This window comes from Hippoglossus hippoglossus, chromosome 19 (assembly GCF_009819705.1).
Source record: "Hippoglossus hippoglossus isolate fHipHip1 chromosome 19, fHipHip1.pri, whole genome shotgun sequence".
NCBI lineage: Eukaryota > Metazoa > Chordata > Actinopteri > Pleuronectiformes > Pleuronectidae > Hippoglossus > Hippoglossus hippoglossus.
Genome location: NC_047169.1, coordinates 743,317 through 755,816, shown reverse-complemented (window position 1 = coordinate 755,816; position 12,500 = coordinate 743,317). Strand labels below are relative to the sequence as shown.

Sequence of the window (12,500 nt, the reverse complement as noted above, 5' to 3'; positions counted from 1 at the left end):
GCAGCTGCACCTATTATGGTCTGGCAGGTTGCCTAGGAAACCTTTTAGGCCTAACAGGTTGTCATTAGCTGCAGCTGTGCAGCCTCTGGTTGATGGAGCGCCGCTCACACCCGCTGTTTGGCTCTGGCGGCCGGCGTCGTCCTGGTAACCCTGAACCGAGAGGTCACCCAGCATCAGTCTGGAAACATGTGAAGACTGAACCTGCTAAATCCCTGTTTGTGTGTCTGTGTGTGTCTGTGTGTGTCTGTGTGTGTAGGCGGGGACAGTGTGGTGGGCTCGGTGGCTCTGAGGATCGTCATGGGAAGCTGGTGGCTCTTCACGCTCATCGTGTGTTCATCGTACACAGCGAACCTGGCAGCGTACCTGACGGTGTCACGCATGGACCACGCTATATGGTAACACACACACACACACACACACACACACACACACACACACACACACAGCTCAGTGTGAGTTTGCAGCTACTAAAGATTTAAACAAATGTGAATTCAGACTCAAACAGCATCTGCATCATTGTCTAAATATCTGTTTATCCCACTGTCACACGAGGACACACACTCTCACACACACCCTCAGACACACAGACACACACACACTCACACACCCTCAGACACACACACACACACTCTCACACACCCCCTCAGACACACACACACACACTCACACCCCCTCAGACACACACACACACTCTCACACACACACACCCTCAGACACACACACTCTCTCACACACCCTCAGACACACACACTCTCTCACACACCCTCAGACACACACACACACACACACCCCCTCAGACACACACACACACACACACCCCCTCAGACACACACACACACACTCTCACACACCCCCTCAGACACACACACACACACACACACACAGACACACACACACCCCCCCTCAGTGATATCAAGATCTCGACCATCCAGGAGAACGTTTCAGCCCCTTTCAGAGTAAAGAATGAATATTTATCAGATTAAACTAAATCAGGTCTTGAGTTATAATTTAAAGGTTTAATGTTTAGAAGCTAAAATCTGAGGAGCTTCGTCTTCTTCTGTCTTTGAGTCCGGAAAGAGAACGAGCAACAAACTGTGACCTGACGGATCCATCTTTTCATTTCATTCTCTTCTCATTCATATCAGATTTATACAAAATGTAAAATCTGATATCATCACAAATTTAGTAAACATATTTAGTCTGAGATTCAGGAAGAAGAAACAGAATATTTCATGTTGAAATGTGAACGTTTGACTGAACGTCTGGAACCTGAAGCTGTCGAACCATCACATCCGTTCATTTCACCTTTAGCAGCAGGTTTTAAAAAGTATGAATTTAGTTTAAAGCTTTAAAAACCTGAAGTTTTCCAGAACTGCATCTTTGTGAAATTGAGGTCGTGGGGTTGAATCCTGTCGGTTCAGCGTCGGATTCGAATATTTCTCTTCCAGCGCAGCTTGACGTGAACCTGCTGCTTTTTATTTCAAACACAGATTCAGAGAAAAACCTGGAGGGGAAAGAACTGTGAGGTTTTATAACACAGAGGAAATAAAGTTTCAAAGTTTCTTTTCTTTAACGTCACGTTGTCGGAGACCAGCTCAGTTTGTGTCTCAGCTGCAAAGTGAGAAACCAGTTTAACTTCAACTGGAACATCTGAGGCCACAACACGTTTTACTGATCAGAGTTTCATCACAACGACAAACTGAGAACTCAACAACTTTTACCCATTATTTCATTTAAGACGTTTACTTTTTATTCATTTGTCAGTTTTTCACTGGACAAAATTAACAGAAAGGAAGAACATAAAAAAAAACATAATGAGTATAAGTAATAAGTAAGTAAGCATATAAACGGGACACTTCGCTCAATATCAATCTGTTTTCGCGTATGAACCTAAATTAACACCTGAAAACTCAGATATTTTACGTTTTAAGAATGAATCTTTGCTTGAAGAACATTCTTTGATAAGAGTTTTAAAAGAACATTTTATTGTTTTATCTTGAACAAATCTTTAGTCTCATTGTCCAAGCTAACATTAGCCTCCTGCTAACATTAGCCACTTGCTAACATTAGCCTCCTGCTAACATCTTTGAACTCCTCGTTCTGACTGAAGTGAATCTGATGTGTGAAATGCTTGATCTCCACATCACATGTGAAACGCTTCCATCACCAGTTTCTGTCGAACGTGTGATGTCGTCCGCAGCGTCCTCAGCTGTTTGCCTCCTGGTGGTCACTGTTACGGGCTGAAGATCAAACATGGCGTTTCATTTTTACACGTTTGGTTGATGCGTAACTCAGAGTGTTAGAACATCAAAGTCCGACCCTTCTATTTATCTTCTGAGTGTGTGTGTGTGTGTGTGTGTGTGTGTGTGTGTGTGCGCCTCTTTGAGTGACTGTGTTTTTGCGACGTGATGATTTTAGATTTTCCCGCTGTTCCCTGTTTTCGCCCGGTCCTTCTGGAACAATGTTCCTCGACCTCAGCGGCTCGAAGGAGGCGGGGGGGCGGAGACACGAGGGGAAGAATAAAGATGTGAAACAATAAAGTTTGTGTCTGAAACAAAGTGAGATCACTGCAGAGGCACATTAACACTTACTCCAAATAAATAAGTATTTTTCCGAACAACCTTCAAGTGTTGACCCGACAAACATGAACCACGTTCAGACTCTTGGACTCGGACTAATCCCTGGTTGTTCTCTGGAAGCGGCTCGGTGTCCTCAGGTGTTTGTCTCTGCGTGGTGTCCTCAGGTGTTTGTCTCCGCGTGGTGTCCTCAGGTGTTTGTCTCCGTGTGGTGTCCTCAGGTGTTTGTCTCCGTGTGGTGTCCTCAGGTGTTTGTCTCTGAGTGGTGTCCTCAGGTGTTTGTCTCTGCGTGGTGTCCTCAGGTGTTTGTCTCCGTGTGGTGTCCTCAGGTGTTTGTCTCCGTGTGGTGTCCTCAGGTGTTTGTCTCTGCATGGTGTCCTCAGGTGTTTGTCTCTGCGTGGTGTCCTCAGGTGTTTGTCTCTGCGTGGTGTCCTCAGGTGTTTGTCTCCGTGTGGTGTCCTCAGGTGTTTGTCTCTGCGTGGTGTCCTCAGGTGTTTGTCTCTGCGTGTGTGTCCTCAGGTGTTTGTCTCCTGCGTGGTGTCCTCAGGTGTTTGTCTCTGCGTGGTGTCCTCAGGTGTTTGTCTCCGTGTGGTGTCCTCAGGTCGTTCCAGGACCTGGTGCGGCAGATCGACGTGGACTACGGGACGGTGCGGGACTCTGCGGTCTACGACTACTTCAGGAACAAAGGGACCAACCCTCTGGAGCAGGACAGCACGTACGCTGAGCTGTGGAGGACGATCAGCAAGAACAACGGGCTGGACTATTCTGTGTCCAGTCCGTCAGAGGGAATACGCAAGGTACACACTGTGTGTGTGTGTGTCTGTGTGTCTGTGTCTGTGTGTGTGTGTTCATCCATACACACAAAAACACACACTCCTCTGTTTACTCATTACTTAATTGCAGCAGCAATTCAACAATACACCTGTTAGTGCAGCAGTGTTGCAGTGTGTGTGTGTGTGTCTGTGTGTGTGTGTGTGTTGTTATGTTGTTGTGCTCATAGATCTCCCAACAGCCGATGACAAATTAGTATCACAGATAAATCGGCTCTGAGCAAATCCATTATTCAGCCATTTGCATGATAAACATCCCCCATGATTCTGTGATGACTTCTCTCTGTGGTTACCCCGAACACACACACACACACACACAGTAACACACACACAGTAACACACACACACACACACACACACACACACATAGAGTAACACACACACACACACAGTGTCCAGAACAGAATCATATCCTGGTTCAAACTTCATGCCATGTTTTCTGTATTTTCTGGGACCAACATTGAAAATCTCAAAACCTTTATATTTCTGAGTAACCAGATTCTTCCTGTTCATCACATAATGAATCTACTGATTGATCCATGAAACTGGGAACTGTCCGTCACCTCCTGTCGACAGAGCTGCGTCTCTGATTGGCTGCTGAGCTGACACCTGATGTCCAGTGTTTCCATAGGATCAGAACCTGAAGGTGTTTCAGTGTCTGAGGAAAGAAAACAGGTCAAACTGGGTCGGACCCGTCACCGCCTGTGTGTGTTTGTCTACAGGCCAAGAAGAGTCCGTACGCCTTCCTGTGGGACATGGCGGTGCTGGAGTACGCGGCGCTGACGGACGACGACTGCACCATCACCGTGTCGGGAAACAGCATGAGCAGCAAAGGCTACGGCATCGCCATGCAGCACGGCAGCCCGTACAGAGACCTCTTCTCTCAGAAGTGAGTGTGCATTCAAACCTTTTCACCTCAGGGACAAATCTGGAGAATCAAACCGTGAAAACATTTCTGAACTTGTGCAGGAGACGAAGAGTCGTTTTAAAGCTGCTGTTATCATCATCGGACATTTTGTTGTTCACAGGTTCATGCACATGAAGCAGGTCGTGATAATCTTCTTATAACATATTCTGGATTTCTTTTGCTCAAACAAACGACCATTTGCTTTGTGCAGTGAAACCTGACGATGAGTTCACGATGGAGCTTCTGCTTTGTTGATCTGGACTCATCAGCCAATCACAGCAGAGAGCCTCTGACTGGAGGAAGAAACCTGCGGCAGTGATGAAGCTGTTGAATCGATGCCCGACGCTAAACTCAGCTAAGCTCGGATGAAAGGAGGCGTATTAAGCAGCAAACGGGATTATTCACGGTGTGATGTGTAAACACAGCGACGTGCACTAATTACTTATTTGATTTGCGAAGCAGAAGCTGGATTTGTTTTTCCTTAATTCATTTATCTCCTTCAGAGGATGAGCTGAAGATGAAATCCTGGAGCCGCAGAGTGAAACCTCGTCTCTGCCCAAACACAAATTGATCCCAGTGCGAGTTTACAAAACCACGTTGATCGCCGAGTAAATCTCTGCGTCATTACATCGTGAGTTAACGAAGAATCACACGAGACGACTTTCTCACCCGTCTCGTATCGATCGGCAGGCGAGAAACAGGAAGTACACAAACTTCAGGAAAGTGGCGACTGACGGGGGGGGGGGCTCTCTGGGTTGTGTCTCCTCACCCTGTGGCTGAGTGGGGGGGGGGGGGGCGCACCTGGGGCCGAGAGCAGCTTCCAAAATGTCATTTTACCCTGCTCTGACTCCACTCTTGAAGTTTCTTCTTCTCTGGTCTCAGAGTTGCAGCGATCGCCAGGTTCATTGTCAGGCGTCGGTTTGTCCCTCGTCCCTCTGCTCCTCCTCGTCCTCTTTAATTAAGCAGCAGTGTGTTTATTTGGGGATTAGTTTGTGTTGGTGAATGGAGACAAACACTAGTTATTAATGAAGTCTTACACAGGAGCGAGGAGCGCCGCGCGGGGACGAGCGGGGACGAGCAGGGATAATGTGTCTGAGTGTTAAACTGAGGCCTGAGCTATTGTTCGGCTGCAGAACCATTATCCGCACATTTCAACCATCCTTTTAAAACCTGGTCCCACAGCTGCACAAAACATCTCGGGTCACAGAGGAAACTTCACGAACACTCAGAGAAAACGTCTGAAATGATGAAGAGATCAAACATGTTGTTTTCAGACCTGAAAGTCTGAACCAGCGCCCCCTGCTGCCTTGTCTTTTACTAACCAAGTGTCGATTCATATTCTGAGCTGGAACCAAAATCAATCCAGCTCTTATTCTGAAAAGATGAAGCCTCAATCGTCTGCTTTCAACCTGGCAGAAATAAAACGCTTGTGAAAAGCGACAGTTTAGATTAGAATCGACTCAACGCTTGGTTTGAAGTGACGTGAGAAGCTGAACTTTCTCTCCACTGCAGCATCGATCCGCAGCATTAAGCGCTCGGCTAATTGCCCATAACGACCCATTTCAAAAACAGAAATTCAGCTGTGACGAGCGCCGCTTTGTGCAGGAGGCTTTTTACTGGAGTGGATTTCATGAAGGAAACAGCCGAGTTTCTCTCAATCAACAACTGAGAAATACGACACGTTGTTGAAAGTCACATTTCTGACGCTCAGCGGTCGAGTTCATCGAATCGTCTCTTCTAAAAGATTCTTTGGTTTGTGCAGAAACAAAACGTCAGAGCAGAAGTTCAGTGTTTGACCATCACACGTTTCTCCTGATGAAAACATGAATCTGAGGCGAGACACGACGACGCTGCTTCAGAGAGTCGGACAGAAAGAGTCTCTCAGTATTTACTTTGCAACTTTCAGCTCAACACATCATATTGACATCAAGTCTTTATTGATGCACTTTCCCTTCAGGATAAATATCAGGTAATATTCTTTGAAAGGCTGAAATCTAATAAAAAGATTTTGGACGATTGAAGCTCAGTTCTGAAGTGAACATAATGTTTTGATATTTGGCTGAAATATATGTTTTTTGCTACGAATCAAATGTTGTATTGATTATAGCTTAAGACTCTTTCTGTGATCCGTTCTAAAGGCGGCTCTGACACACAGGCCGAGTTCTGAAAGAAGCCGAGTTCTGAAAGAAGTGTTTTTCATGTTGTCACAGCTGCAGCTTTAACATTCAGCCCAACACGACCCTGGATCAACTCAGAATCCTGTGTGTGACTCACCTGCTCCTCTCTTCTCCTCCAGGATCCTGGAGCTGCAGGAGAAAGGCGACCTGGACATCATGAAGCAGAAGTGGTGGCCTCGCACCGGCCGCTGTGACCTCAACAGCCACGCCGGCGCCAGCCCCGACGGCCGCTCCCTCAAGCTGCACAGCTTCGCCGGCGTCTTCTGCATCCTGGCCAGCCGGCCCTGCTGCTGGCCTGCCTGGTGGCCGGGCTGGAGGCGTGGTGGAACAGCAACCGCTGCCGCCAGGAGCAGCCCAAAGAGGTGACTGAGCACAGGGCCCGGCGGACGGGCCAGTGGGGGGAGGACACTGCCACACTCTACTTTAAGGATCCAGCCGCAGACGCGAGCCCCGACTTAGTGGAGCTCCAGTACACCCAGCTGTAGAGGAGGGTAGAGAGCGCGGGGGGGCAGAGGGCGCTGACCTCATCAGGCCACTGATTGAAATCAATTTGGTCTCTTAGTATTATTATTATTATGATTATTATGATTATTATTATTATTATCATCATTATGATTATCATCATTATTATTATCATCATTATTATTATCCATTTCTTTTTTCCACCTCCTCCCACCTGAACTTACAGAGCTCATCTCCTCCAGTGCAGCTCAGACCATCACGTCTACTAACACGCTCATAAACAGCAGCTCCTCCTCCAGCGGGGGGGTTTCGGGTTCGAGTCTTTACGAGCAAACTGAGTCGAATTAGCTACAACAAGAAGGATGTGGCTCCCGGCTCGTCCTGCGTGTTACAGCCGAGAGCGCTCCGCGGACTTTAATCATTAGTCCCCACAGAGTCGACTCGTCACCATTCAAGTGCCTGCTATTGAATTATTGTTATAAACTCATTTTCTACTGTGAAGCTTTGGTAATTTCCTGCACCCGAGGGTCTGAGTGCAGATTATAATTAGCAGGCGGGAGAGATGGCTCAGGCACACACACACACACACACACACACACACACACACACTCACACACACTTTAAACACGTTTTCCTTTAAGTGTAAAATCAAAAGACATAAAGAAACAAAAAGTCGTTTACAACATCGGAGAGAATCTGAATCTGCGTCTGATCGTTATCGCAGCTGCTTCGTGTCCTGTCACTCAAACACACTCGAGAGGACTAAAAACACAGCAGCCAATTAGAACCTGACTCTGTCATTAATGAAACAGTTACACAGGAAGAGCAGTAATTAATCATTCATGCATCTAATCAATATTAATGACGACAACAAGGAAACATCTGATGATTAATACACAGATTCATGGATTAATTATTTGCAGCTGATTTACAACACAGAGATTTAAATGTGTCCCAGCAACAGATTTAATATGAATTTAACTATCATAACTTGTTTAAGTGTGAATGAGCGTTAAATGATAAACAAATGTTAATCTGTAATTATACTAATTAGGTATAGATGTTATAAGATAAAGAAGATTTCGAGAATACGGCTGTAACGTGATGATAAAATCTCTTCTCACACTCTTTCATTTGAATAATCTTTATTGATCTGAAGAATTTTAAACATCACATAAATCAACATCTTTCATGTTCACACAGAGTGAAAATACATATCAGCGGCATTAGGTCACAAATTGTTAACGAACACATCATCATTATATTCTGTTTGTTAAGTGACGTTTAGTGTTGAACATTTCTTCATCGCACAAAAAGTGTTGGTTCCTGAATGTGCTCCTTCCAGATAGAGGATGTGACTCCACAGGAAGGTAGAACCTAGAGTCCGGAGACACACGTTAAAACACATGAACAGGAACCCAGCTCAGATCTCGTTGACACAACTTCTGCCCCTCGACAACCACAACAACACAATCTGCTGTAGAAACATGTGCAGCTCAGCACGTTAGTCATGTGACAGGGGACAGACGAAGCTTCCACGTGGATCCATAAACTAAAGTGTGAGCAGACGGTGAAGTGAACGTCCTCTAGTAAAAGATCTGTGTCCCACATCCTTCGCCCATGAGTCCTGCTACTGTCACTGTTTCACGTCTTATTGAAGATTATATGTCAATGTGGACGCCCGTGTTGTCTGTCTCCTCTCCCTCTCTCCATCTATCCCTTTATTTCTTTATTTACACTTGACTGTCTGATCTCGTGCAGGTCACTAAGGATTACAGACTGGCAAGGGTTTCTGGTCCATTGACATATAATGACATTACAACTGCTTCATCGGAGGGGAGGAGGGACATTTGGACAGAGAGAGAGAGAGGCTGGGATGAAGCAGAAGCTATTGATACAGGTCAGAATAGAATCCTATACAATGATTTAACAAAAAGACCCAATAAATCATCTAAACAACACATCTGTGCCTTCAACGACCACTGTGATCTGCAGACGTTTGGTTTGTGGTCACTTCTAAATCTAGAATCTAGAAAAACAGGACTCGTCTGGTTTTTCTGTGGCGTAAAGATCTGGAAACAAATCTCTGGTTTTCTCTCCAAAGATATTTGACTAAATATGACAAAGACATAATGAGCATTAGTGGTGATAACACGTTATATATTCATTTTAATCTATTCACCATAAACTAAATGACAGGATCACAAGCTAATGGTTACATTTCTATTTATTTATTTCTAGTTTCCTGAAGCTAAAACTGTTTAACAGGCGATGATTTACTTCACAAATCTTAAATCCCACATTTTATGGCTCATTCAACCATCAACTGCAAAAAGTGCTAAAGCTAATTAGCCTCAGCAGAGAGGATTGCAAGGATTGAAATTCTAAAAATAATTTCCAGAACCAGAGAATTTCAGCTTTAAACAAAGAACAACTCATAAAAGTGAAAAACTGAAATCTGAATCTGAAAGTGAATTTGTTGTTTAACTCTACGCAGACGATTCGATATTATACGTTTAAACTGGTGCTCGACCTCCTGTTAGCCTCATCATTAATGCTGAACCCCCCCGGTCATCAGAAACCGTCCTGGTGCTTTTCTGTTTGTTCACTCAGACATTTATAACTGTGTCGACACGTCTCATAAGGGCTGACCTCTGACCTCTGACCTCTGACCTCATGTTCGCCTGAACCTGGTGAACAGAATAAACAAGTTTCACTGTGAATCACAAGAAATCCGACAAACGTCTCTGTGCCTTTTAATTTACTCTCATTATCGACTTAACTAAAGTAACTTATCACTAAACCTGTCTCTGGCGCCATCATTAGGTCAAACTGTTGAATTCCCATCAGCCTCGGGGATGTCCTGTGCTAACGTTAGCATCTGGCTCAAAGTATCTGTGCCTCACTGAAAAAAACAAGATATACGTTGGTGAATCAGAAGTTTTTGTGTCTCAGCCGAAATAAATGAAAACGATTCGGGATCACTCGATTGTTTACGCCTCAGCGTTCGTGGTCTCGTCCGCTGTCGACTCGTTCACGGCAGAGACGCTGATGTAAAAGTCCACTTGTTCCAAACTGAATTCTGAGCCAAAGGTTTCAAAGAGTCACACGAATCCTAAAAGAACCGAAACAACTGAAAACTGTTTTTATCACAGTTCAGCACCAACCACTCGACAGTTTGATTCGTAACGACGCAAGAGAAAGAGCGATTTAACTCCTCCGCTCCACCGGGAGCGCTCTTCAAAAGAGCTGATTGTTTTCTAAATGAACCGAAGCTTTCAGACGCCGGCTGTTGTTTTCTTCCTCTTTCGCCCACATCGAGCGCTCGCAGTCTCTAACGACTGGACGAGGGTTTAATCCCAGAACGTTTATTTATTCAGGCGAGATGCCAGTTCGCCGCTGCAGCTGAAAACATGTTTTAATGAGGCGGCGGCCGCTCGGAACAAAAAAAACCTGCGCTCAGACGCTTTAATCGTCTTTGAGGGCGTCTCTCTGAGGCTGAGAGGAACCGTTCACACCTCCTGCATTAACAAGTTTTTACGACTTCTCGACTGGAGCTTCGATCTTTTCCTTAAGAATACATCAATAGATAAATATGACAAATTTATAAAAAAAAATTCCTTGTCAAACACTAGAATTAATAACATATCATTTTAAATAGAATTTGAGGAAATTAACAAAAATATAGTTGTGTAATTCGTTAAAGTTATAACCCTTCAGATTTCAGTCGTGGTTGATTTGGCGACACCTGTGGTTACTGGTGGTACAGCAGACACTGTTTACTACCACAGATATATGCTACATACTGATCAGGCAGGGGGCAGCAAACACAACTTTTAGCAGCTTTGTTTACCAGAAAATGCAAAAATATAGAAGAAAAACTACAAAAAGTCTACGCTATATTTAAAAAAACCGAAAAAATTTTAGGAGCCGCAGAAGTTGTGACTAAACGCTGACGAATCATTTTCATTTCCTTGTGCTCCTTCATATAAAGACATGATACAAAACAATACAACCGTACTATTTAAGCACACGCATCATTTCCTGTTAATTTCTCTGCCATGACGTATGAAAACAAGAACTTTGGAGACGTCTTATTAAAAAAATATAGAAAATAGAAAATAAGTTGGAAATAGTAAAAATGTAAAAAAGGGCCCAAATTTAAAATCGACAGAAACTGTTCCTCAGTCCGAATCTGCAGGGGTGGGTTTGGGGGGCTACATTAGTAAAATCCTGGCTCCGCCCTGCTGCTGACATCACTGCAACATGAATATATGTGTGATATTAATACACAGTGTAAATGTGTCATTGTTCTGAATCTCACTCGTGTTTCTGTGACTAATCTCACTGATGCTGGAACAACCGACTTCGTGAGTTTGTTGTAAAGTGACGACTTGTTTCAACGAGCTGCGTTCAGACGTTCAGACTCAAACGTTTTACAGACGAGAAGGAACAACAAACAAACACATGTTTAGTTAAACGCAGAGACACGAGTTTACACCCTAACGTTTATTTATTTAATTTCAATCTAAGATCCAGAGTCGATCCTGAAGCGAACAATCGACTCCTCAGTTTCTAAATCTCACGAGAAAACAACTCGAATAACTTTACAACAAACCAGAGTCCGTTCGGCTCCAGGATCGTTTTGCTCCAGACATCAAACCTTTACTTCTCACCGGCCAAGTTTGATTTCAAGTGTTTGTGACTAATTGGTTTGTGGCCTCGGTGCTCAGCGGGTCAGACGTCAGCCCGCCAATCAAAACTCAAAGGCCAAATTCAGTGTCAGAAGGAGAATGTGAGGAGCAGCATCAGACCTGAATCAGTCTGAGAAACCGGCCCGTCGCCAATCTCAGCCTCTGTGTCCCCCCCCCTGTCTCCCCTCTGTCCTCCACCCCCCCGCTCCTCCTCTGTAGGACAAGGAGGTGAATCTGGAGCAGGTGCATCGTCGTATGAACAGTCTTTTGGACGAGGACTTGGCCCACAAGCAGATCCCCGGCCCCTCTATCGAGATCTCTGCGCTGGACATCGCAGCATGCAGCCCAGCCAGGTGCAGGGGCCGGAGTCCGTGCGGGACTACCCCCCCTCGGGCCACGCTGTGACCACGTTCCTCCCCGGGGAGGGGGCGCCGCCTCCTCCTCTTCCCCACCCTCACCATGGGGGGACCCTAGGCAGGACGCTACCTCTGTCCCAGGGCCCTGGCAGCACAATGTTGCCCCTGCACCACCCGCTCAGCAGCTCCAGCCTCAGCGGCACCATGCAGTGCAAACACAGGGCCCCCAACGGGGGGCTCTTCCGACAGAGCCCTGGCAAGACGCCCATGCCAATGTCCTACCAGGCAGTCTCCGCAGGACCCATACCCGAAGCCATTGAGGCCACTCACAGTACATCCATATAGGGGGGGGCGTCAAAATTGCATCATGACGAGTGTGTGTGTGTGTGTGTTGGGGGGGGGGGGGGGGGGGGGGGGGGGGGGGGGGGGGGGGGGGGGGGGGGGGGGGGGGGGGGGGGGGGGGGGGGGGGGGGGGGGGGGGGGGGGGGGGGGGGGGGG

The 12,500-nt window shown here is 46.0% G+C and overlaps 1 protein-coding gene across 1 annotated transcript in view; it reads left to right on the top strand.

Annotated features, from left to right (window-relative positions):
• Positions 1 to 12,357, top strand: part of LOC117752416 (glutamate receptor ionotropic, delta-1-like) — a 282,229-nt gene extending 269,872 nt beyond the window's left edge. Inside the window, 9 exon segments of the mRNA XM_034569680.1 lie at positions 257 to 395; positions 3,178 to 3,373; positions 4,129 to 4,295; positions 6,610 to 6,769; positions 6,772 to 6,852; positions 8,714 to 8,808; positions 8,810 to 8,852; positions 11,866 to 11,977; positions 11,980 to 12,357. Coding sequence (XP_034425571.1) covers positions 257 to 395; positions 3,178 to 3,373; positions 4,129 to 4,295; positions 6,610 to 6,769; positions 6,772 to 6,852; positions 8,714 to 8,808; positions 8,810 to 8,852; positions 11,866 to 11,977; positions 11,980 to 12,347 — 1,361 coding nt within the window. The 3' untranslated portion in view covers positions 12,348 to 12,357.
• The last annotated feature ends 143 nt before the right edge of the window (positions 12,358 to 12,500 follow it).